The sequence below is a fragment of the Corylus avellana genome, chromosome 7, assembly GCF_965113065.1.
Source record: "Corylus avellana chromosome 7, dhCorAvel1.hap1.2, whole genome shotgun sequence".
Lineage (NCBI taxonomy): Eukaryota > Viridiplantae > Streptophyta > Magnoliopsida > Fagales > Betulaceae > Corylus > Corylus avellana.
The window spans coordinates 28,256,021-28,276,728 of record NC_142496.1 but is presented as its reverse complement, the minus strand read 5'-3'; the positions used below and the strand labels follow the sequence as shown (position 1 = coordinate 28,276,728).

Below are 20,708 nucleotides of genomic sequence, written 5' to 3'. Positions count from 1 at the left end.
CTCCATGTGGAAACACCAAAGGATTGTACGATATTATATCTCTGATTGGAAATTACAGTTGTCTTGTTACACGTGTAATTGTACGTATCATGCATCGTACTTTGACAGCCTTTGCTTAACAGGTAGGTATCTTGTATAATCCGCAGTCGTGGGATTATGAGTCAATTACAGCTTCATCACTGTACGAACAAATTTTAGCACATCGATCTCCATTTCTATGATGCTCCATCGTTGACTATGTACCCACCAATCTCATTGTTGGCTTGGGTGTTAATTAAATCACCAGTTTAACACCATCCCAATTTCACTTCTTTTTTTGATCATCTGGTGACATGCATTATAATCCTTGTCGGCGGGTAATAAAAAGATCATCAGTGTAACTAATATTTTCAAGTAAAAGAGTAAACTTTGATGCACTTACACCTCCCAACAGAAGGAAAAATAGAACAATAAGAAAAGCTTTAGAGTTTAGAAGCCCGGCCACGTACTATCTTGTTTTTGAAGGCAACGAGTGCGATTTAGTATTTCTAAGAAGAAAAAAACGAAGTTTCCAAAATGTGAATCAAAATGTTATTCTATATATATTGCCGACAGTGGGAACATCAAGGAATGTGGAACAGGTTTAATTTGACTTTTTTTTTCTCGAGTAGTGCAAGAGACATAGCATGCTTCATTGCAGCTTCAGTACTTCATTAAATAACTGTTCAGCAGAATTGTAGTCCATGCAGGTGCTCAGATATATGTGTTAAAGGGTTGCAGGCATCTTTTAATTAGATTCCAGCTAATTTCTTTCATTGTAAAACATCATTCTATTCCACCAAGATGGTTTGGTAATCAAGGATGTACAAAAAAGAAAAAGAAAAAAAAGAACTTATATATTATGTATTCACAAACTAATTCATTCCTCTCTGGGGATCCATCTGCTCCACCATAGGCTCTTCCCACTTTGGTTAAGCTCATCCATGCTCTCATTCAATGTTCTTATAATCTTCCTCTGGAGCCGAAGAGCTGAAGCAAGAGCATTCCTTTGTGGACTTGCCTTCTTCTTGGGCTCAATTTCCTGCACAATAGAATAAAGTTAGCTGTGTTGTACTATGTATTTTCAAGTTAATGGTTCCCACTTGGAATATAATTTAGGTACAGACTTTTAGCTCCTGAAGCTGAGCTTCTGTGAAACCACCATCCTTCTTGGTTCCTGATTTTGCCATTAGCCGGATTATCCACTTGGCAGCTTCCCCATAGTCCTGCTGTGTTGCACGAAAAAATTGCAGCCTCAGCTTCTGCATGAAGGACAAAGCCAATAGCCCTTCCCTATCAAAGTAGGGATGAGCTAAAGCCGCTTTTGCACTCGTTCTCTGTCGTGCTTTATATCGAACCATTGAGGTCAGAAGTTCCCATCCGATCCCACCATCTAAATCCAATAACTGAAATCCCCTCCGTAGATCAGCGCTAGCACGAGGCTCTACACTTTTCCTCCATGCAACCAAGTCATAGTCACATCTCTTTAACTGACGATTGAATTGTATGAGGCCATTGTCACTGCGTAATGCTGGGAATGCCTATAAGAAGAAAACTATTAAGATTTGACTATGCTAAATCTTGCATATCAGCATAGTAGATGAAAAGTTATATATATATATAAAACTTTTCTGCTATTTCAAAAGTATAGGGTACTAAAGGCATACTTAAATTCCTGCGTCTAGGAGATGGTATTCACTAGTGTCACAAACTAGGCTCTGCTAATCCTTTTACAAAGCATTGATCATGCAAACTGCTCCTAAAATGGGCCACCTGACGATACCCCTCAAAACCAAAAGACTCGGTGATATAGCTAATATACCAGCCCTCTTTGAAGTGTTCATGAAATCTATTATGCAATGAAGTCAACAAATAAGTCCAGGAATATCAGTAGTATTGGTCACTCACCATTTGCAGGAATATGAGACCAGCACTGTAGATATCAAATCTATCAGGCAAATTCATCTGTTGAAGGATGTATAATCAGAACCAAAAAAATCAGCTCAATTCTCTAAGAAATGAAGCTCGCAATATGGTAATTACTCTGGAATGGTTCAGAGTTAGTATGCACCTGCCAGAGGACAGGGGAAAGTGCAGTTGCCACTGGAGCTGAAGGTGCAGATGGAGTTTGTGTGCTCATGATGTATTGCTCTGGTGCAGCATATCTGAAAAGGAAAGAACCAAAAATTTGTCACTACCTTTAGATAAAAAAGACAGCAGGACAAACATCAGTAAATAATTCTGGATTACGGGTTTTGAAGTTTTTCAAGCATTATACAATTTAATTGATGGCAACTATATACAAGGTGTTTGCGTTTTTAGTGTTTGCAAATTCAATGTCAAAACTTAGTTATAAGCATTAGGTTTTGGGTTGAGTCAGGATCCAAATTCGGTTGAAGAGGCATCTAAATCGAAATTGAGAAGGGCTCGGTCAATCCCTAAGCCAATGCTTGATCAACCGATCAGATGCAGCAAGTTCCATATTAAAACCCGAGAGGCTTGGTAAATGGCTCGGTGGATGCTTCGATTGACCAAGGTGATGCATAGCACTCCCGAAGTAAAACCTGAGGGGGTTGGTTGACCGAGGTAGTGCAGTGTGATATTAAACCATGCAGCGCATTACATCTTTCTTTATTCAGAGGTCAATAAAGTGCCAAAGTTACAGGAACAAAGATACCTTGGATCTAAAAGAAACTCCTTTGGAATATAGTTGATGCCCACTCGCAAATCAGCTGCAGCTCCCAGATCAATTATCTTGAATGTACGAGAATCTGTTCAAGTTTTAATGGTAACACGAAACTATTTAACCTGTTATTTCTCAAACATTTCCAACCTTTTATTGGCTAATTGCAAACTAAAGCTTCCAACAATTACCTTCAGAAAATATCATATTCTGTGGCTTAATATCCCTATGCACAATCCCTGTCGAGTGAAGCGCATCCAATGCAAATAAAAGCTGTCTCATGATTGTTTGAATGATTATATCCTCCCTTTCCAAACCCTTAGGCAAGGCCTGGACCTCTCCAAGAATCATTGTTTCTACCTGACATTATTACCATTACTAAGCTAAACTGAACTAAGAATTACTTTAGAGGCATTAAACTCAGAAACCACTAAATATTAGCCCAATTGGATATATAAAAAAATATGGACCATAAAACTATCCAATTGTAATACTGCAAGCAAAACAGGAATTGTAAACTTTGTTACTCACCCAATTGTAATACTGCAAGCAAAACAAGAATTGTAAACTTTGTTACTCACTGAGTGGATACTGAAAGTGATGTGTTAGTATTTCAGATTTTAAGAGGGTTTTTTTTAAAAAAAAAATTTTTAATTATCTTTCGTGCTTTCCCAATCAAATTAGGACATTTCTTGGTAATATATTAATTAGGATAAATTTAAGAATTTTTACTCGGATAATAAATTTTCTTGAGCCTTTATATTGGTCTCTCATGTGTAAAACGAAAATCATTAGTCTTCTATCAATAACAGTTCGTTCCATGAGGCATTTTACTCTCATGTGGATTTCTTATGGATTCAAGGGTGTAGATCTAACTAGAACAAGATCTAGCCTCTCAAGCTTTTTGTTCACCATCAATTCCTTTAACAGGTGACATCGTCTGCATAAACCCCACCCCACCTCCTTACATCACAAGAGAGGGTATGGGTGGGGGAAGGGGGGATTTAAAGATCAAAATAAGATTAATATTCCGTAATGTTCAAAACCACAAATATTTAAACTTATCATGGTAGGTTTCATATAAAGCCATCATATACAATATGAAAAGGCTGATGAGAGAATACCAACATTGTAGGGGAACTCTTTACTCTGCATCAAATCCGTAAGTGTGTTCTCCCCTTCAAACCGCCATATAAGCCAATACTCGGCTCCTTTTTTTGAAGAAGTCTGGATCCAATTTCATGATAACAGTATTAATCACAAGATGGGAGGGAAAATTAAGACGTTTTGCAAAATAGTATGAGCTTTCAAAGTATATCTTTTAATTTCTAAAGCTAATGATACCCTTAATTCTTATGGTGGTAGTACTAGTCATAGTAGAGGAACACCTCAAGAAAGCCGTACACAAAATCAGCACAGCTATTTGCACAAGCTCTCCGAACACGCTCATTCATCCAAATTTCCACGGCACCATATTCAGTAGCTTTTTTCAAGACCAAGTCACCTTCCTTCTAGCGACAACAAAATCCATCAATAGATACACTATATTGAATTCCATAACAAATTTTAAGGAATTAGAAGGTAAGTTGTCACCACCGCCTCATAAAATAATATAATTGTTGCTAAACCAAGAAAATCGATACAACTCTATTATAGGATCAAGATTACACAATCAATCAAGATTTACCTATGCAATTAAAATTAATTCAGAAGGGAAAGTTCAACAAAAGGAGAAGCTAAACCAAAAAAATTTCACAGAGGATTACATCAAACACATAATACGTACCTTGGATGAAGGCTTCTTTTTCAATGAAACTCTATAAACCACACCAAAAGCCCCCTCCCCCAACTTCTTCCCCAGCACAAAATCATCCTGCCACACAAACTCAATACAATTCAACACATATACAACAATTAGCTCAAAATATGGTCCAAGATGCAAAAATCAGTCACAATTCACTGACCTTCCTGAAAGTGGGTCTGAATAGCCTTTCAGCAAAAGCAAGAACAAACATGTCATAGAAGCCAGGGGCCACACCAGGTGTGGCCCAGAGGTAAGACAGAGCCCCCAGAGCCAAAAGTGCACCAGGGGTCGTAATTGTCAAGCCACTCGACTTAGGAAGAGTGCTTCTGTATATTATGTCACCGCACTCCATGACAGTACATGGCAGCCCCACTCCCACGGCCACAAATAGGTCACGAACCGCATCGATGACCAGCTGTTCGCCTTGTGACGCGAAAACTAGGAACTGTTTTGGGTTTGAGATGGTGATTCTTGTAGTGGGTTGTGATTTAAAAGTAGTGGGTTTGATTCGGAGCTTCTTGCCGAGAAATGGGGTCGTGGGCTTCGGAGAAGTGTGAGGGTGGAGCTTGGTTACTCCTATACCAACTCCTCCTGCTGCAACAACGGCCATGTCCGTACGGACTGAAGCTTAGATTTTGTGGGAAAGAGCTAGCAAGTGGCTCAGTCTAGCTCTCATCATTTTGAGTCTCCTTCAAATTTAGACCACTAATCCGCTATACAGTGACAGTTATTTCTGGTATTTTTTGTGGAAGGAAATGGTTCGATTGGATTTGATGAGCGATGATGATCACCACAAATGACACGTAGATGTACGCATGTTGGGTTGGGCCTTAGTATTGGATATTTAGGAATTGGTCGAATCGTGGGGCTGAAATTTTTTTGATGTGGCTAAGGTTTTGGGTGTACTTGATCTTTCTTAGTTTCTTTGCCATTTGGGCATTTTGCAACCTTGTTGAGCCATTAATTTTGTCTTTTTCTTGCTTAGAGCCTAATATGTCTCGATGAGGACGCGAATGCTCAGGACCGGGTTGCTTGCAAATCCGATAGGCAATTGAAAGAAAGCCCTGATGAAGCCCACGTGTCTAAATAAATCTTGAGCAAGTGAGCCCATCAAGACCTTCTCTTATGAAAGGGTTAGACCGATTTCAATTCAATCATTCAATTGCAGCCAATCCCAATCCCGATAACAATTGATAACGATATTTGCATCATTACGATTTCCAGGATCCATGAGATCGAATCCTGTTCATATCAAGATAGGCAAAAGAGAGGAAGGACCATATAATATATAGCTCTCATAGTCTATCCTGTAAAGGGTATTCTTTTTTTTTTTTTTGGTCACCGCGTTAGAGCCTTGAGGTAGGGAGGACCATCCTGTTATGTAGCTCTGCAAATGGACTCAAACCCAAAAAAAAAAAAAAAAACATTACATTACACTAGTTAAAAAAAGTCAATGATTTTGACTATGGTCTCTTACCGTTGAAATTACCCTCTTAGGAAAATGCTTAAATTAATATTATTTTTATTACAATCTCTTTACAAATTTAAGGAATATTTCACGGGTGACGCGTAAGTTTAACAACAAAATTTGATTAGTAAGTGAGTACGGTCACCAAAACCTCTTCATAAGATCTAGTGAAAAAGGCAAAAAATCTGCGAAACTTCTTTTTTTCCTTTATTAATTGACAATAATCAGTATATGGTATTTGAAGAATAGGTCTTGATTCCGATTGAAGACGCATTATCCGATTTGTCCTAGCTTGACATGTCTCAAATTGGCATGCTAGAATAAGGTTCGCTGGCCTAGAAAGAGAAGATGAATAGATGATCCAATATTACAAATTGAATGTAATTTTTTTTTTTTTTAATGATTTTTAAGTCCCATAAATATAATCTACGAAACTGTAATCCAATTACTTGAAAGTGGAAAATACCTTCCACTATATTTACATATTTGAAGCAAAAAATAAATAAAAGATGCACCTCGACGGCGACCAATGATCTCCCACCTCGTGTAGACAAGAGAATTCTACACAGCCACAGAAGAAGAATCAGAGGAAGAAGAAGAAAGAATATTTTTACCATGCACTCATCATCATCATCAATATCAAAAATCCCTTTTTTCCACCATCAACGACTGTGATTACAATACGAATCACAGTCGTCAATCCCTCCACCTTGAACGCCCAGACCATTTTGCCCTCACTCATCGCCATGACACACGATAATCAGAAAGAGAAGTTGGTAGCTAGCTGTCGGAGAGCAACGAGGAGTGACGAAAGAGGTCGTAGGGGGCCCAGAGGCTGTCCAAGGGACACGGGCGCTTAGAGTCGAGCCGGAGCCAAGGCTTGCCCTTCCCACTCCAATGCAGGAGGCTCACCGGCCCAGAGTGGAGATCCCTACACAGACCCTCCAGATTGTCGCCTCCGAGCCCGTGCTGGTTCCACCTGTGCTCCACCCCCTCCACGTCACCTGCGAAAACCAACAGGAACGGAGGCAGCGACCCCAGCTCGTATATTCTGAACCGCTTCTGCACCCTCATCCAGCTCTCCAGCCTCTCCGTGTACCTCCCTTCCCTCCACTTCCTCAGATCGATCACCATCACCCCCGTGTTGAAATAGCAAGCCCTCTTCCCCTTCAACGACGCCGCAAACGCCCGGTTCGCCCAGAACCTGGCCGTGAAGTAGCTCGTGAAATTCGCGTGGCAGTATTCGGGCGCGCCCAGCACATGATTGCCGAGATCGATGCTCCACAGCTTCTCCACGTCGTCCACCACGATCAAGTCGGAGTCGAAGTAGATGATGCGACCGACAGCGGAAGGAAGGAGGTCGGCGAGGTAGATGCGCGCGTAATTGAGAGGCTGGTCGAGTGCTCGCCGGATAGAGTATGAGATCATGCCCTTCACGAGGTTGGAGTCGAAGTGGTAGAGGCGGAAGCTCAGGTACGGGAAGGTCGTGGTGACGACGCGGCGGAGCTCTTCGTGGCCGCGCTTGGCGACGATGAAATGGAACACGATATTCTCCGGGCACGACGCGTGCTGGAGCACCGAGAACACTCCCGCCACCGAGCCCCGTAGGTAGGTAGCGTCCAGCGTCATCGCGATGTGGATGAGCCACCGGTCGTCCAGCGAGGAAGGCCTCGCCACTCGGGGGCATCCCAGTCCATTCCGAAATGCCGCTGCTTCTCTGAAAGCCGGGAGCTCTCCGGCTACACCTCTCTCCGGTAAGCTTACGGCGACGAGAAGAAGGAGGAGGAGGAGGAGGACCAAGTGGCACTTCGTTGGCATGGTTTGGCGGGTGAAGCGATTGTGAAGGAACGAGAGAGGAGTAAGAGAAGGAGCGCGGTGCGGGGCCAGCTGGAAAGGACGGGGATACTTTTGGTATTTTGTCTATGTTTGTAGTGGGACCTGTGGTAGAGTTAAAAGGGACAGACATTAAAAATTCCGTGATGCTGCCAGGCTGGAATAACGCGTCTTTTTTTGTTTGCCCCCGAATGATTTGGGATTTGGGTGCAAAATGGAAAATAGATATAATCACACGACCCCTTCTGTTTCTGCCTGCTTTAGCCTTAATTTAACCATACTATATTTAGCACGGGTAAAGTAAAACATTTACAATCCAATCCTCGTAATTATTTTTGACAACCTTAAACTGAAACAACAAAAGAGACAGATGTTGTATTATGCACAAATCCAGCTAGAGCTAGTGAAGCGTTACTCAGGCGTTAAGGCGTATTTACATTTGGCTATTTAAATTGTAGTTAATTTGTCAGTTAAAAAGTGAATTGGTTCCGTTTTGTTTATAATACATTGTTTATACTTTAGTTAATTTTGGCTCTTTAAAGGTAGGCAGCCGCAGTGTGGCGTGAAACATCTGATCTGAGAAGATATTATAGTCTATAGATGGAGTAAAAACAGGAAAGTGAAGGCCAAGTACTGAACTTTAAAGGACAAAGGTGAGTCCGTGAAAGAGCAAGAGCATATGTAGCTGGCAATGAGCGAGTGCGTAGACAGTGCACGGAAATAAAAGCAAAGGACTTTTTGGGACACATATATGCATATACTGGTTTGGTTTTGTTGCGTAATGCGCCATTACTACCCACCCTGTCCAGTCTCCGACCATTTCCGGCAGTAAAATCCAATTTTGTTTTGTTTTGTTTCTTGTCTGCTTAGATCACCATTCCTGCCTTGCTGTATTTCTATTTTCTACACACCCAAAGGAAATTCAGAAGCTTTCTAGAGCAAAGTCTTCTTCCTTTGGAAGAACAAAGCTGCCACAGGATTGGTGAAAATGACATACTCTTCTTCTTCATCTGATCTGACGCAGAGCAACTGAGAACCGTATATATTAATGCAAAACTTAATTTCTAGTACATCACGCTGGAATTCAAAAATGAATAGAGGTGTCAAACTTTCACGCTGAATTTTCCACATGCTTATTGAATTATGGCTTCATTGTAAAAGTAATTAAATATTAACACATGGGTGCAGCCTGAAATTATGGCTTGACATCGTGTGAGGCGAGATCCTGTGAAATCCCACCATCACTCCAACAAGCTTTTGACCTTTCAATGTTCAATATCCACCTCCACGAGATTACACCATTAATTTCTTTAAATATTGAAAGTACTTTTGACTCTAGAAAATTGAGATCGGTAGGTTACACCATGATCTATTTGGATCCAAAACCTTCTTTATTTCATGCCTTACGGCTTATAGATTTTCCACAACTTCTTTTCAAGAAATTTGTGTGGGCATTTGATACAAAAGTGATGCTAGGGTATTATAAATTGACGTAATAGTTTATATGTCACTTATTATACTATGAGTATTATAATTTTTTAACAAACTTTGTACCAATTCATAATTATCAATTATACATGTTTAATTATTTCATAAATTATGAATTGTCACATCAATTTGTATAAAAATTATAATAAAAATTGTAATATTTCAAACATTTTCCTACCTGTTAAACAATTAAATATAATCATGGCCCATGTGGCAATGACCTAATTTCGCCCAATTTTTCAGGGGCAAAACTAGAAATTTGTGTTTGGGGAGCAAAATTCTAAGAAAAATAATTTTAGGGGTCGAAAATTAAATTTTATAGGAATGTTATGATTTTTTTTTTTTTTTTTGGACAACCTTGGGCCTTGGGGAGTCTAGGGTCCCCCGAGGCCCAACGCGGTTCCGCCCCTGGCTCTGATGCCAATGTTTTTCAACAATTTATAAGTCGATGTGATACTTGTTGATGTAATACTTGTTACGTTAGTCAATAAATAATTAAATTTAATTCCCATCTAACATGACAATATCATTTGAACCACCACATTATTTGTATTGAAAAATTTGTAATAGAAATTGAAATATTTCAAGTATTTTCCATTTGATGCTTGCCATAATTACAAAGGTACTATTTTTTTAATGAACAAAGGCATGTATCTATCATCTCAAAATGGGATTACGATTGAATATGAAGGGAACATCTAACCAATCTATGCCGACACTTTTTTTTTTAATGCCCATATTTGAGTATTGTCATGAATCGTGATGTGATCTCTTGATTAATACAAAGAAAAATAAATTAGTGGAGAGGAGACATCAAAATCAAGGTAACTGTTTCCTAAACCATAGGTGTGACATTAGACATGTTTGATTCATGGAAAATTAAAATTCATAGCCATGCTAAATTTATTGAGATTGGACCTATTAGATAGCGTTTGGTCATTTAATTTATTGTGTACATATATATATATATGTGACATGACTAATTTCTACACGATTGAGCTCATGGAGAAGATACAGTGCCTGATAGGAAGTGTTGAAAGCCCATCTAACCAAGCTTCTTAAAATGAGTTAGATATCATATTTCAGCCATTAAATACCGAATTTACTGGGATACCAAAAATGACAGTGCTATTAACAAGATTGAACGAAATTGGATCCATCAAAGCACGGGACCGTTAAGATAGTTTCTTTCAAGTGAAGAAATTGGACCTATTAGATTGTATTTAATCAATTCTTCCAGGTGTTGGATATGCACCTCACCGACTAATTTGTCTCTTTTCTTTGTGTTATTCTAATTATTCCGTGCACAAGTCATTTTTTTAATGCACAAAAGTACAAGCAGGAAACTAATGCAAGTCACGGGGTTATAACTTTAGCAGAATGCCCTACACCACGGAATAGACAGAGCACCTAAAAGAGCACGAGCAAAAGCTTTTCAAATTTTTTTTTTTTTTTTTAAAAACAAAAAAAAAATTAGAGAATAAAACTAATTTTTGATTTCATATAAAAAAAAATACTTCACAATAGATTCCAATATTTTTTTCTATATGAATTAAATACTATTTCCTTTTATCATTGTAGCCAATGAGAAATGAAGGAGAATTGTTGTGAGATGTGAATGAGAGAAAATAAAAGAGAGAGAATGATTTGTTTATAATTTAATAAAACATTGAGTATTGGGAAACACTATAAATACCATTTGGTTACTTTTTGGTATAGGTTAAATATAGGGCTTTTAATGTGGGTGTATTTTTGTGGTTCTTTTGAAATTTTCCCTAAACATAGAGAAGGGAATGTTATGTAGGGCATCTGCTGCTAGTACTCTAAGGGAGGGTGTTGATGAATAATCTTACATTGTTTGTGGATAAGATATTGTGGACGAGATTTTTGGCGTGTTTATAAGGAGTGTGCAACCCTGTCTTATTGAACCGATTTTATGAGATGAGTTAGGCCCACAAATTGCTTCGCTCAAGACAAAAGTAATATTATTAAATAATTCAAAACATAAAATAATACTAAAAGATATACATTATCTTTGTGTCATATTAAATTTTTTACATATTAAAATAAAACATGCTCAAAACATTTTAACAAAACATACCCAGCTTATTATCTTGGTGTCTAACGGGTGTTTGTTAAACAAGTTCCCACCCCAAAATACTATTCACATTTTGTTTTTTCTAAATAAATTAACATCGAAACATTCTCACTTTTTATATTATATCATTTACTTTTTATTACTATTAAAATAAAAAAAAATCAATACAAAATAAAAAAATTTTCACTTTTTTATACCAATCATTACTCTATTTTTTTTTTTCCCCACCAAAATATGAAGGGATGAAATGGTGTTACTAGCCATTGTCATTTATATGACGTTTTAAGCTGAGTTTAAAGGCTTGTTTGGTTTGCAGATTGAGTATTCAATTAGTAATAGGAATAGCTATTGCTAGGAATAGAAGAAAGTGAAATGGAATAATTATTTATATTCCTTAGTTTGGTAACAACATATGTATTCTAATTGGAGTTAAACCAAAATTGCCAAAAATCTCACCATTTTTATAAAAAAAAAACTCATATTATTATTCATATTCCTTAGTTTTGTAACAACACATGTATTATAATTGGAGTTAAACCAAAATTACAAAAAACCTCACATTTCCTATAATTGTTGGAGTGGTCGCACCACCCCCAGAGCACCTTGGGGTGGACCCCTGAGGTGCCCCGGGGGTGGCGTGACCACCCTAGGTCTTGCCAGTGGGTGGCCGGCTACCCCTTAAATTCAAAGTTTTCTTTTTTTAATAAAAAACAAAATTTAGGATTAAAATAAAAAAATAATAATAAGGGTTTTTTGAAAAACCTATTCTATTCCATCTGGAATAGCTATTCCATCCATTTTTTTTAAAGGAATAGTTATTCATGTGTGTATGTGATTAGTTATTCTCAACTATTCTTATGGGAATAAACCTCTATAAAACAAAAGAGTAACTATTTAATAGGAATAGCGATTCTATTTTAAAGGTTTATTTTACAAACCAAACGGGTTTTAATGATTTTTTTAGTTGAGTGCTAAAGAAAATATTAAACAGTCACTCGAATGTTGGATAAGTATTGGGATTGTGCACATTTCAATTAGCTCTACATATAGGTTCATATACTCTATGAAATTCGTGTGGATTTCATGTATTTACACGTACTTTTAAATATATATTCCATTTTATTTTTATTTTTTAAGTTACTCCAGTTTATTAGGGCGGGGCAGAGAAAATTAGCTCGAGCATTTCTTAAAAAAAAAAAAAAAAAAAAAAAGTGTAGTTGGTATAAATTATAATAATTGGAACTTCTGGAAGAAAAAAAAAAAAGGTTGTTTGGTAATTAATGATGGGTACCTTGCATGGGTGCCACGTCTTGGGAAGTCCTTTTCGCTTTATACTCACCCGCCCATTCACTAATCACTACTCACCTAAAGACTAAAGTAAAGCATCTCACCTGTCAACCATCGTCCCTACCCCTAATTATTATTTCTTTTCTCATTTCCATTTTCAGCGCCACCGATTCCTCTTACCTTACCTCCACTCCAGCGGTTCACGTGTGAGGTTTTCCCATTCATCTCTAATGGACAAAATTTCACCATATCAATGGTCGTGGTTTAATGGTAAAAAAAAAAAAAAATTTAAGTGGTCCGGGCTCAAAATAAAGAATTTTTACATATACTTAATTAGTATTAACCGTATTAAATTTTTATTAATGTTTTGGTGGAGTTGGATCAGACTATAGCTCAGTCGAATTTGAAGAAGCACCTGCAGTTTTTACTATCTAAACTTCTTCTGTGCGACTTCCAATGAGCCCGGCCGATCCTTTTGCTAAAAAAAAAAAAGACAAAATTTCAACTAAATTGAATTATCATAAAGATTTTTTTTTTCTTTAAAAAAAAAAACAAACTTATTCTATTAAATTGATATGCTTTTAAAACAAAACAAAAAAAACTCAGAATTATTTCCATTTTAAATGAAATATATCTCATTTTATTTAAAATAAAGAAGATCCTATTCCCAAAAAATAAGGATGAAACAAATTTTGAATATTTTGTATATGTATTTTCAATTTATTATGTTGAACTGACATGCATTCAAAATATATGTGATTTTCTCCCACATTTTAATAGGATATTTGAGAATTACATATATTTTAGATACACGTTAATTCAATAGACTAAATAAAAAAAAAAAAAAGTTGAAAATGCATACAATAATTATAAATATATATGATAATTAAGTGCTATAACAACAAATTTAAACACTAATTTAATAATGTTGAAGGAAAGTTATATGGTAATTCTCTAATTAAATCACATTTGAAACAAATCAGCTTGTTTTTCAGAGTATCACCCTTCCGTTAAAAAGATTTTCAAAATCAATCTAATGAGGATAAGTTAAGCACCATTAGACCCGGAGCTCAAATGAAAGTCAATTTTTCAGGTAGGCCACAGTCTCTCTCCAGTGCTGGGCACCAAAATCAGCAGCTCCTGTCACACTCTTTCCTATTCATTCAAAATCCCTTTCGAAACTTCTCCGCTAATCTCGCATTAATTGACTGGTTTCTCAGTTCAATTTCCACCTTTTTTTTCCCATTCTCTCCGAACACAATCCACCACCTAACGTTACACCATGTCCCTTCTCCCCCTCTTCCTCTTCCTCTCCCTCTCCTTCTCCCTTCTTCAGCTCATCTCTTCCTCCGTCCCCTACGGTAATCCCCATTCCCTTCTCCTTTAGCTAACTTTTTAACTGTCACTTACTGCATTTTTCACTTTCTTTTTTTCCACAGAGCTTTCCTACTATATTGACTGCGGCGGGCCTACCAACAGCACCGATTCCTTCGGCACCATTTGGCTCTCGGACCGCTTCTACACCGGCGGTGCATCCGGGCTTGTCTCCGAGCCGTTGCACTTCGTTCACCCGCAGGAGAAGACGCTCCGCTACTTCCCGCTCTCCTCCGGCAAGAAGAACTGCTACTCCGTTCCGGTCCCAGACGGCCGCTACTATGTCCGTACCTTCGCCGTCTACGACAATTACGACGGTAGGTCTCACTCACCTTCCTTTGACGCCTCTGTGGAGGGCACGCTCGTCTACAGCTGGCGCTCCCCCTGGTCGGAGTCAATCGCTCGCGACGGCGCGTACTCCGATCTCCTTGCGTACGTCTCCGACGGCCACGTTGACGTATGTTTCTATGGCATGGCCACTGACCCGCCCGTTATCGGGTCGCTCCAGATCAATCAAATCGACCCGCTATCGTACGACTCCGCATCGACCGGGAGGAGCCACATCCTGGTCAACTACGGTAGACTCACATGCGGGTCGAACCAATGGGGTCCCGGATTTACGAACGACACCGACCTGTTCGGCCGATCCTGGCAGTCCGACGAGGAGTTCCGACTCCAAACGACCGGCTCTGCCCAAGCGTACAGAACTATATCCACACTCAATTCCATAAGCGGGACTATCGCGACGCCGAACTACTTCCCGATGAAGCTGTACCAGACGGGGGTGACGATCGGTGGGGACGCAGCGCTGGAGTACGAGCTTCCGGTGGACGCGAAGCTAGACTACTTGTTGTGGTTTCACTTTGTGGAGATAGATTCCAGCGTGAAAAAAGCGGAGCAGAGAGTGTTTGACGTGGTGGTGAACGGGAAAAACGTGAACAGGATCGATATATACAAAGAGGTCGGAAGCTTCGCGGCGTACACTTGGCACTACACGGTGAAGAATCTGAGCAGCACTACGCTGACCGTGAGGCTGGTGCCGGTGATTGGCGCGCCGGTGATTTGCGGGCTCGAGAATTACGCTCTTGTTCCGGTTGATCTTTCCACGGTGCCTGAGCAAGGTAAATATACAGTCCGGGTTTTCCTTTTGGTACTTGATAGTAAAATTAAAAATAAACTCTTACCTGCTAAAAAAAAAAAAAAAGGACTCCAATCTATAAATATAAACTCCCTTAAGATAAACTTGATGTAGCCTTAGAAGAATCTGGGATAGGGGAGTATGGAAATGATTAGGGGAAGGACATGGTGCTTGTTTGGTTAGGTGGTATAGATGACAATGATGTGGTTAATGTGTTTGCTTTGGATCTTTGAAAATTGGTTTCCGGCTTGCCCTGCATTTTTATTTTTATGAGAACTGGACCTAAGAATTTTTTACTATGGTGCATGCATTTGGGTATTTCGTGGTGTGCTTAGATGACGAGGGAAACGAAGAAAAGCAAGAGATTTTAGGATCATGGAAGCATGGAAATTCTGATATAATCTCCCCTTGTGCTTCTTTGTAACCAAACAAATCTTTTGGTAAGGAAATGAATGAAATAGAGATTACTGGGGCTTGTTTTGTCATTGAAAATATCCCTTTCTCCCGGTTTGTTTTGAGAAATAAATGGTGAAATTAGCTGTCAAAAATGAAAATGCGTTTGGTGGTTTGAAAACAAGACAAGTTTCTGTGAGAATGGGGGTATAAGAAAGGCTGAAATTTTTTATTTTTAATTTGAAAAATATGAAAACATTAAAATGTTTTCAATAACCAGAAACACACTCTAGGAATTTTGGGAATGTGGTTGCTTCTTTAACAATGTAAGGCGTACTAATTTGGACTTCCTTCGTAGTGATTGCTATGAGAGCATTGAAGGATTCACTTCGTGTTCCTGATAGAATGGGTTGGAATGGTGATCCTTGTGCTCCAACAAATTGGGATGCTTGGGAGGGGGTTACATGCCATCTCAACAAGAATGAAACGGCCCTGGCTATATCTCAAATGTAATTATTTCTTTTACTTCCAAATCTGTTCATGTTAGACACTGTATTTCATTTTGTTTCTCATCATGTAAGAAACCTTATTCTTGTGCCAAACTCCTATTCTTTTAAATTATATATACGTTTCAGAGATCTTGGAAGTCAAGGCTTGAAAGGATACATTAGTGATCAGATCAGTCTTTTGTCAAACTTGGTAAGCCTGTAAGTATCAACTGCCAACTTTTGATATAATGCACATCCTTTACATTTATTGCCTTCAACATGTCAAAGTGTCTAATTATAATTTTTTTCCACTTGGAAATAATTCAATGAGCATGGATCCTTCCCCACTATTGTTCTCAATCTCTAGGCTTATATCCTTTCTCCCCAGTCATAGGTCACCATGTCCTCCTTTCATATAATCACAATCTGAACATTTATCAAAATTAGCATTGGAAATAATTCAATGAGCATGGATCCTTCCTCACTATGTACTCAATCTCTAGGCTTATATCCTCTCTCCCCAGTTATAGGTCACCATGTCTCCCCCTTCACTTATTATTGTGCTAGTTATAGCACAAATGCACTCATTTTAAGCTGCTTCCTCTAATTTAAGCCAACATATCCTAATTTTGATAAATGTTCAGATTGGAGTGATAGCTCATCCAAAAACTATTTGCCACAGATTCATAAGTAGATTGTTAAAATGATGGTTATTTTCCTTTTTCCTAAGTTGTGAATTTGATAGATTTCTATTGTTAATACCTTTAGAAGGTTGTGCCTTTTGTTCAATTCTAGTTTGGTTATATTCTAACGTATTGATGCAGTTGCTTTAACTTAAGTTGAAATGGTGTTTCTTATTTTATTCCCAGATTGTGTGTACATGCACGTCATATAGTTTTTGTATGTAGTTAGTGTATAGAATGATGTAAATATTTTTAAATTTTTATTTTTCTAAATTTACAGGAACTTAAGTTCTAATTCTTTGGAAGGTACATTACCATCTGGGCTAGGTCAAAAGTCTCTCATACAGCTGTAAGTATTTCACATTTGTTTAGTACAACCCCCTGCATACAATGTTATTTAAGTTATGCAAATTGATAGGACTAACTGTCAGATTTACATACACTATCCATCATTGTTAGTATGCTTTGTACGTTGTAGGGATTTGTCATACAATCAGTTCACAGGGTCCATTCCAGGCAGTCTATCTTCTTCAAGTCTGCGGCTGGTGTAAGTACTGTGCATGTGTCTGTTCTGATTCTTTATCTATTATGATTAATGGAGTTTACCAATATATCCTTCTACATCATATATAGTCATCATTTTAACTGACATTTAAAAATACAGATTTAATTGTCTATTTCAGTATGGATAATGGCTTGCTAAGTAGATTGGCATCCAGCGCCCCATGTTTGATCAGAATATAACACCTACCTTTTCAAAGTATTAGAGTGTCAACGCCTTAATGATTAACACATATTGGAAAATGATCAATTTCCCAACAGTCTAATCAAGCCAATTGTGAATGAAAATGTAGCTTGAATAGTTAGAGTTCTTTGAGTTAGAAATTAATATAATTAAATTCTTCAATCTAGAATTTAACCTATTCTTTGACAAGTAATGCATTTTCTGAAAGGTTTCCTCAATAATGTATTTTAGAACCTTCTCTCGAAGTAATGCAGTTTGTGCGATGCAAGATGCTGCATTGTCAGTCATCCCCATTATGTTCCTTTTTTGAAAAGCCCTAAATCAAATATTGCTTTTTCAACTGCCAAAAAGATAAGATTTTATCTGAATGGGTTTATTTTTTTGGATGAATTATCTGAACGGGTTATAACAGTGCAAGGGTGCTACTTTGAGTAGCTTACCCAACATCAAAGGTGCTTCTCGATATGAGTGTGAAGATAGTTATTCCCAATGCTGCTCTTATAATACTGTTAAAAAGTACCACTTGAACTAATGTTATAAAGCTCCAACATGTTATGTTGATTATATATCCTTTTTGCATACATGGACTCCATCCTTTAGCATCTGCCAATTCAAAAGCTAAAATTGTGATACAAAGTTAAGGAGGAATGTTAATTAATTTCCTGAACCTAAACACTTTGTAAAGCTCTCCTTTTTTTCTTTTTCTTTTTTTAATTTATTTTTTATTTTTTATAACAGGGTCAAGTAACATTTTTCTTAATTATCTCTTTAATGTCAGGCTATTGAATGATAACTTACTAGAAGGACGAGTACCTGAGGAACTTTATTCAATTGGTGTGCATGGTGGAGCTATTGAGTATGTTACAATCTAATTTGCTAGCTGAATTGCTCTTCGTTTATTTGATTATTTTAAATATTAAGGAATCTGTAAAGCTTACAAATTTTGTAGTGTACATGATTGGCTATGGTTGATTAATGATTTAACAATTTGTGTATGGAATTGGAAAATTCACATTTATATCTATCTTATGTATAAACTATAGCAATAGTGGCTCCATCCAGTCTAACAATTTATGACTATAATTTTGTGATAGGCCTAAGCATCTTTTCAAATATAGCTAATCATTGCATTCTTACCATCAACTTTATATTTGTTCTGATCTCATTTTTAAGACAGATGGTACTGAGATCCCGCTTAAATTACTTCCAATTTAAGCCCCCCGCCCTACAAACACACACACAGAAAAAAAAAAAAAAAAAAAAAAAAAAGGCAACAAATTCAGCAAGCTACCAAAACTATGTTTTCTTGAATTCCTCAGTTAATTATACTTTGATTTGTTTCATTATTGTAAATGCATTAATATATTTTTTGTTAATTCAATAAAAAGCTGTGCATTGATTCTAGGGATATCAGTTTAAATATATTTCTCACTTCCCTCGCCCTTTATCCATTCTCTTGAAAGCTATAACAGCAATCATTTCTGCCTTAGTCATTTGTTCTACCAGTAAACATTAGTTTCTAGGGATCCAAATAAGATTAATTGCAGAACCTTTGCTGCTGCGGAAAAAAGGAGTGCAAACAGTTCATTACTGTGATCAACACAATTAATTCTCTTATTGGCATATCGTTGCAGCCAAAGTCGTTAAATAAAGTGCTATCTGTTGATCTTCCTAATTGTATAACTACATTTTAATTTTGTAAATCATTTTTAGAAGTGGCTGTTATATTATACATTTCCTTACATAATGAGCTAAATGTGTTTCTTGACAGCCTCTCTGGTAACAAAGGTCTGTGTGGTATGCCTCCTTTGCCAGAATGTCCTATATTCTGGGAAAATGGTGGCTTATCTACCAGGGGTAAAATTGCGATAAGCTTGTCATGTCTTGTTGTTTTCTGTGTGCTGCTGCTGGTGATATACATACTCTGCATCAGAAGGGGTAGCAATGATTATGACTTTGCTCTACCTCAAGATTTAATGTGTAAGTTAAAAAGCATTTCAAATCTGTCAATCATCTCCCCTTGTTCTTCTCCTCTCCATTTTTGTATCTGCTTGGAGATACCGTAATATGCTTTCTTATGGTCTGCTCTGTGATCTGCTGATTTACTTTACTTCCTTTTAAATCAAGTTATGCATATTTCACTATCAAACATAAGGTTGAATTCAGAATCACCACTACATCTGTATTGAATGTAAAATACTTTTAAAACACCGCACAAATTTTAACATGAGGATCTACTATGAACCAGAACTAAAATCTAAGATAGTGTTTTTCCACAAATTTCAAAATTGATGTTCTAACAGAACTTGTGGTTGACAACTTCAATTTTCTTATTTCAATTGTGCCTTTCTGATTATATTTTCAAATCCTTTCTAGAATTTATGGAGGTGTTCCAATGTCCATGTGATGACTAACATGTAGTTGATCTATTTAGACATTGTTCTTTTTATCACGTGAGCGGATGTTTTGTATTTAAGCCCTTGTTTTTGTACTGACTGCCAATTTAATTTCATATGATGACTTTTTTCTCAGCACTTGCCGCAAAGAGAAACAGGTATCAGAGGCAGAAATCCTTAATGCTTCTTGAGATGGAGAGCCAACATGCCAAAGGATTGCCATCACCTCTTACTCCTTATTAATCTGAGTATTCGAAAAAGTAGAATATTCACATTGAGACTTCCCCTCACCAGAGAGGCATAGCAAGTCGATGTTTAGCATGATTACACGAGACGATGAGATACAGTGTGATCGACTGCCGCTTCTGAAGGACTATTTAATAGTTTTGGATATTCTTAACAAAAGTTATTCGGAAATTGGTCACGGTTTGTGGAATGTAGAGTATCTCTCATATTATTTTTGACCAAAACAAAACAGATAAAGCCCCTCAACTGTATCATATGCAATTTGCAGCATTTGATGAATATCTGATGTAAATTCAATAGTGCAAAAATGTATGTAATGACAGCACACTTTATACCAACTGGACCCCCGATTCATTTTGTCGATTCTCTTGCTTACATTACATGCCAACTTGATTAGCCCCAGATGTGTAAACTTATTGGCTTGTTTTGTATCAATCGGAAATGACAAACCTAGATATTCAAAAAATCTATGGAGATGATTTTACCTTTTCTGTTTGTCTTATTCTTTGACAAATGTTCAGATTTGATTTTTACTCCTAATGCCAAATTGATGTATGAACAAGGAA

At 37.5% G+C, this 20,708-nt stretch overlaps 3 protein-coding genes across 6 annotated transcripts; 1 reads left to right on the top strand and 2 right to left on the bottom strand.

The window, feature by feature from the left end:
* Nucleotides 1-743: 743 nt before the first annotated feature.
* STN7 (Serine/Threonine kinase domain protein) lies at nt 744-5,249 on the bottom strand. Of its 3 annotated transcripts, none has more exons than XM_088518695.1 (10): nt 4,666-5,249; nt 4,488-4,574; nt 4,090-4,212; nt 3,826-3,928; nt 2,893-3,057; nt 2,696-2,789; nt 2,090-2,183; nt 1,927-1,983; nt 1,146-1,559; nt 744-1,060 (listed from the first exon to the last, which is right to left on the bottom strand). In XM_088518695.1, exons 1-10 carry the CDS (start codon nt 5,113-5,115, stop codon nt 899-901), a joined length of 1,749 nt encoding a protein of 582 aa, XP_088374821.1. In that variant the 5' UTR covers nt 5,116-5,249; the 3' UTR covers nt 744-898. The 3 variants fall into 3 exon arrangements, with proteins under 3 accessions (XP_088374821.1, XP_088374820.1, XP_088374822.1); XM_088518694.1 differs by having other exon boundaries at nt 2,893-3,061; nt 3,830-3,928; nt 4,666-5,248; XM_088518696.1 differs by having other exon boundaries at nt 2,893-3,061; nt 3,830-3,928; nt 4,090-4,209; nt 4,666-5,248.
* Nucleotides 5,250-6,395: 1,146 nt separating this feature from the next.
* Nucleotides 6,396-8,017, bottom strand: GATL3 (galacturonosyltransferase-like 3). Its single transcript, XM_059599480.2, has one exon. The coding sequence runs from the start codon at nt 7,789-7,791 to the stop codon at nt 6,754-6,756; it is 1,038 nt and encodes a 345-aa protein (XP_059455463.1). The 5' UTR covers nt 7,792-8,017; the 3' UTR covers nt 6,396-6,753.
* A 5,738-nt stretch (nt 8,018-13,755) lies between these two features.
* LOC132184694 (Di-glucose binding protein with Leucine-rich repeat domain-containing protein) lies at nt 13,756-20,631 on the top strand. 2 transcript variants are annotated; one of them, XM_059598420.2, is made up of 9 exons: nt 13,759-14,040; nt 14,119-15,174; nt 15,943-16,093; nt 16,220-16,291; nt 17,036-17,104; nt 17,234-17,302; nt 18,279-18,356; nt 19,272-19,480; nt 20,033-20,631. In XM_059598420.2, the coding sequence occupies exons 1-9, from the start codon at nt 13,962-13,964 to the stop codon at nt 20,137-20,139; spliced, it is 1,890 nt and encodes a 629-aa protein (XP_059454403.2). In that variant the 5' UTR covers nt 13,759-13,961; the 3' UTR covers nt 20,140-20,631. The 2 variants fall into 2 exon arrangements, with proteins under 2 accessions (XP_088374759.1, XP_059454403.2); XM_088518633.1 differs by lacking the exon at nt 19,272-19,480 and having other exon boundaries at nt 13,756-14,040.
* The last annotated feature ends 77 nt before the right edge of the window (nt 20,632-20,708 follow it).

Excerpts from the sequence above, each read along its gene's own strand:
- STN7 (XM_088518695.1), bottom strand. The coding sequence starts at position 5,115 with ATGGCCGTTGTTGCAGCAGGAGGAGTTGGTATAGGAGTAACCAAGCTC. Across the intron at positions 2,790-2,892 it reads GAATATGATATTTTCTGAAG|ATTCTCGTACATTCAAGATA; the intron begins GTAATTGTTGGA and ends AAACTTGAACAG. Across the intron at positions 1,061-1,145 it reads CTCAGCTTCAGGAGCTAAAA|GAAATTGAGCCCAAGAAGAA; the intron begins GTCTGTACCTAA and ends TCTATTGTGCAG.
- GATL3 (XM_059599480.2), bottom strand. The coding sequence starts at position 7,791 with ATGCCAACGAAGTGCCACTTGGTCCTCCTCCTCCTCCTCCTTCTTCTC.
- LOC132184694 (XM_059598420.2), top strand. The coding sequence starts at position 13,962 with ATGTCCCTTCTCCCCCTCTTCCTCTTCCTCTCCCTCTCCTTCTCCCTT. Across the intron at positions 16,292-17,035 it reads TTGTCAAACTTGGTAAGCCT|GAACTTAAGTTCTAATTCTT; the intron begins GTAAGTATCAAC and ends CTAAATTTACAG. Across the intron at positions 18,357-19,271 it reads GTGCATGGTGGAGCTATTGA|CCTCTCTGGTAACAAAGGTC; the intron begins GTATGTTACAAT and ends GTTTCTTGACAG.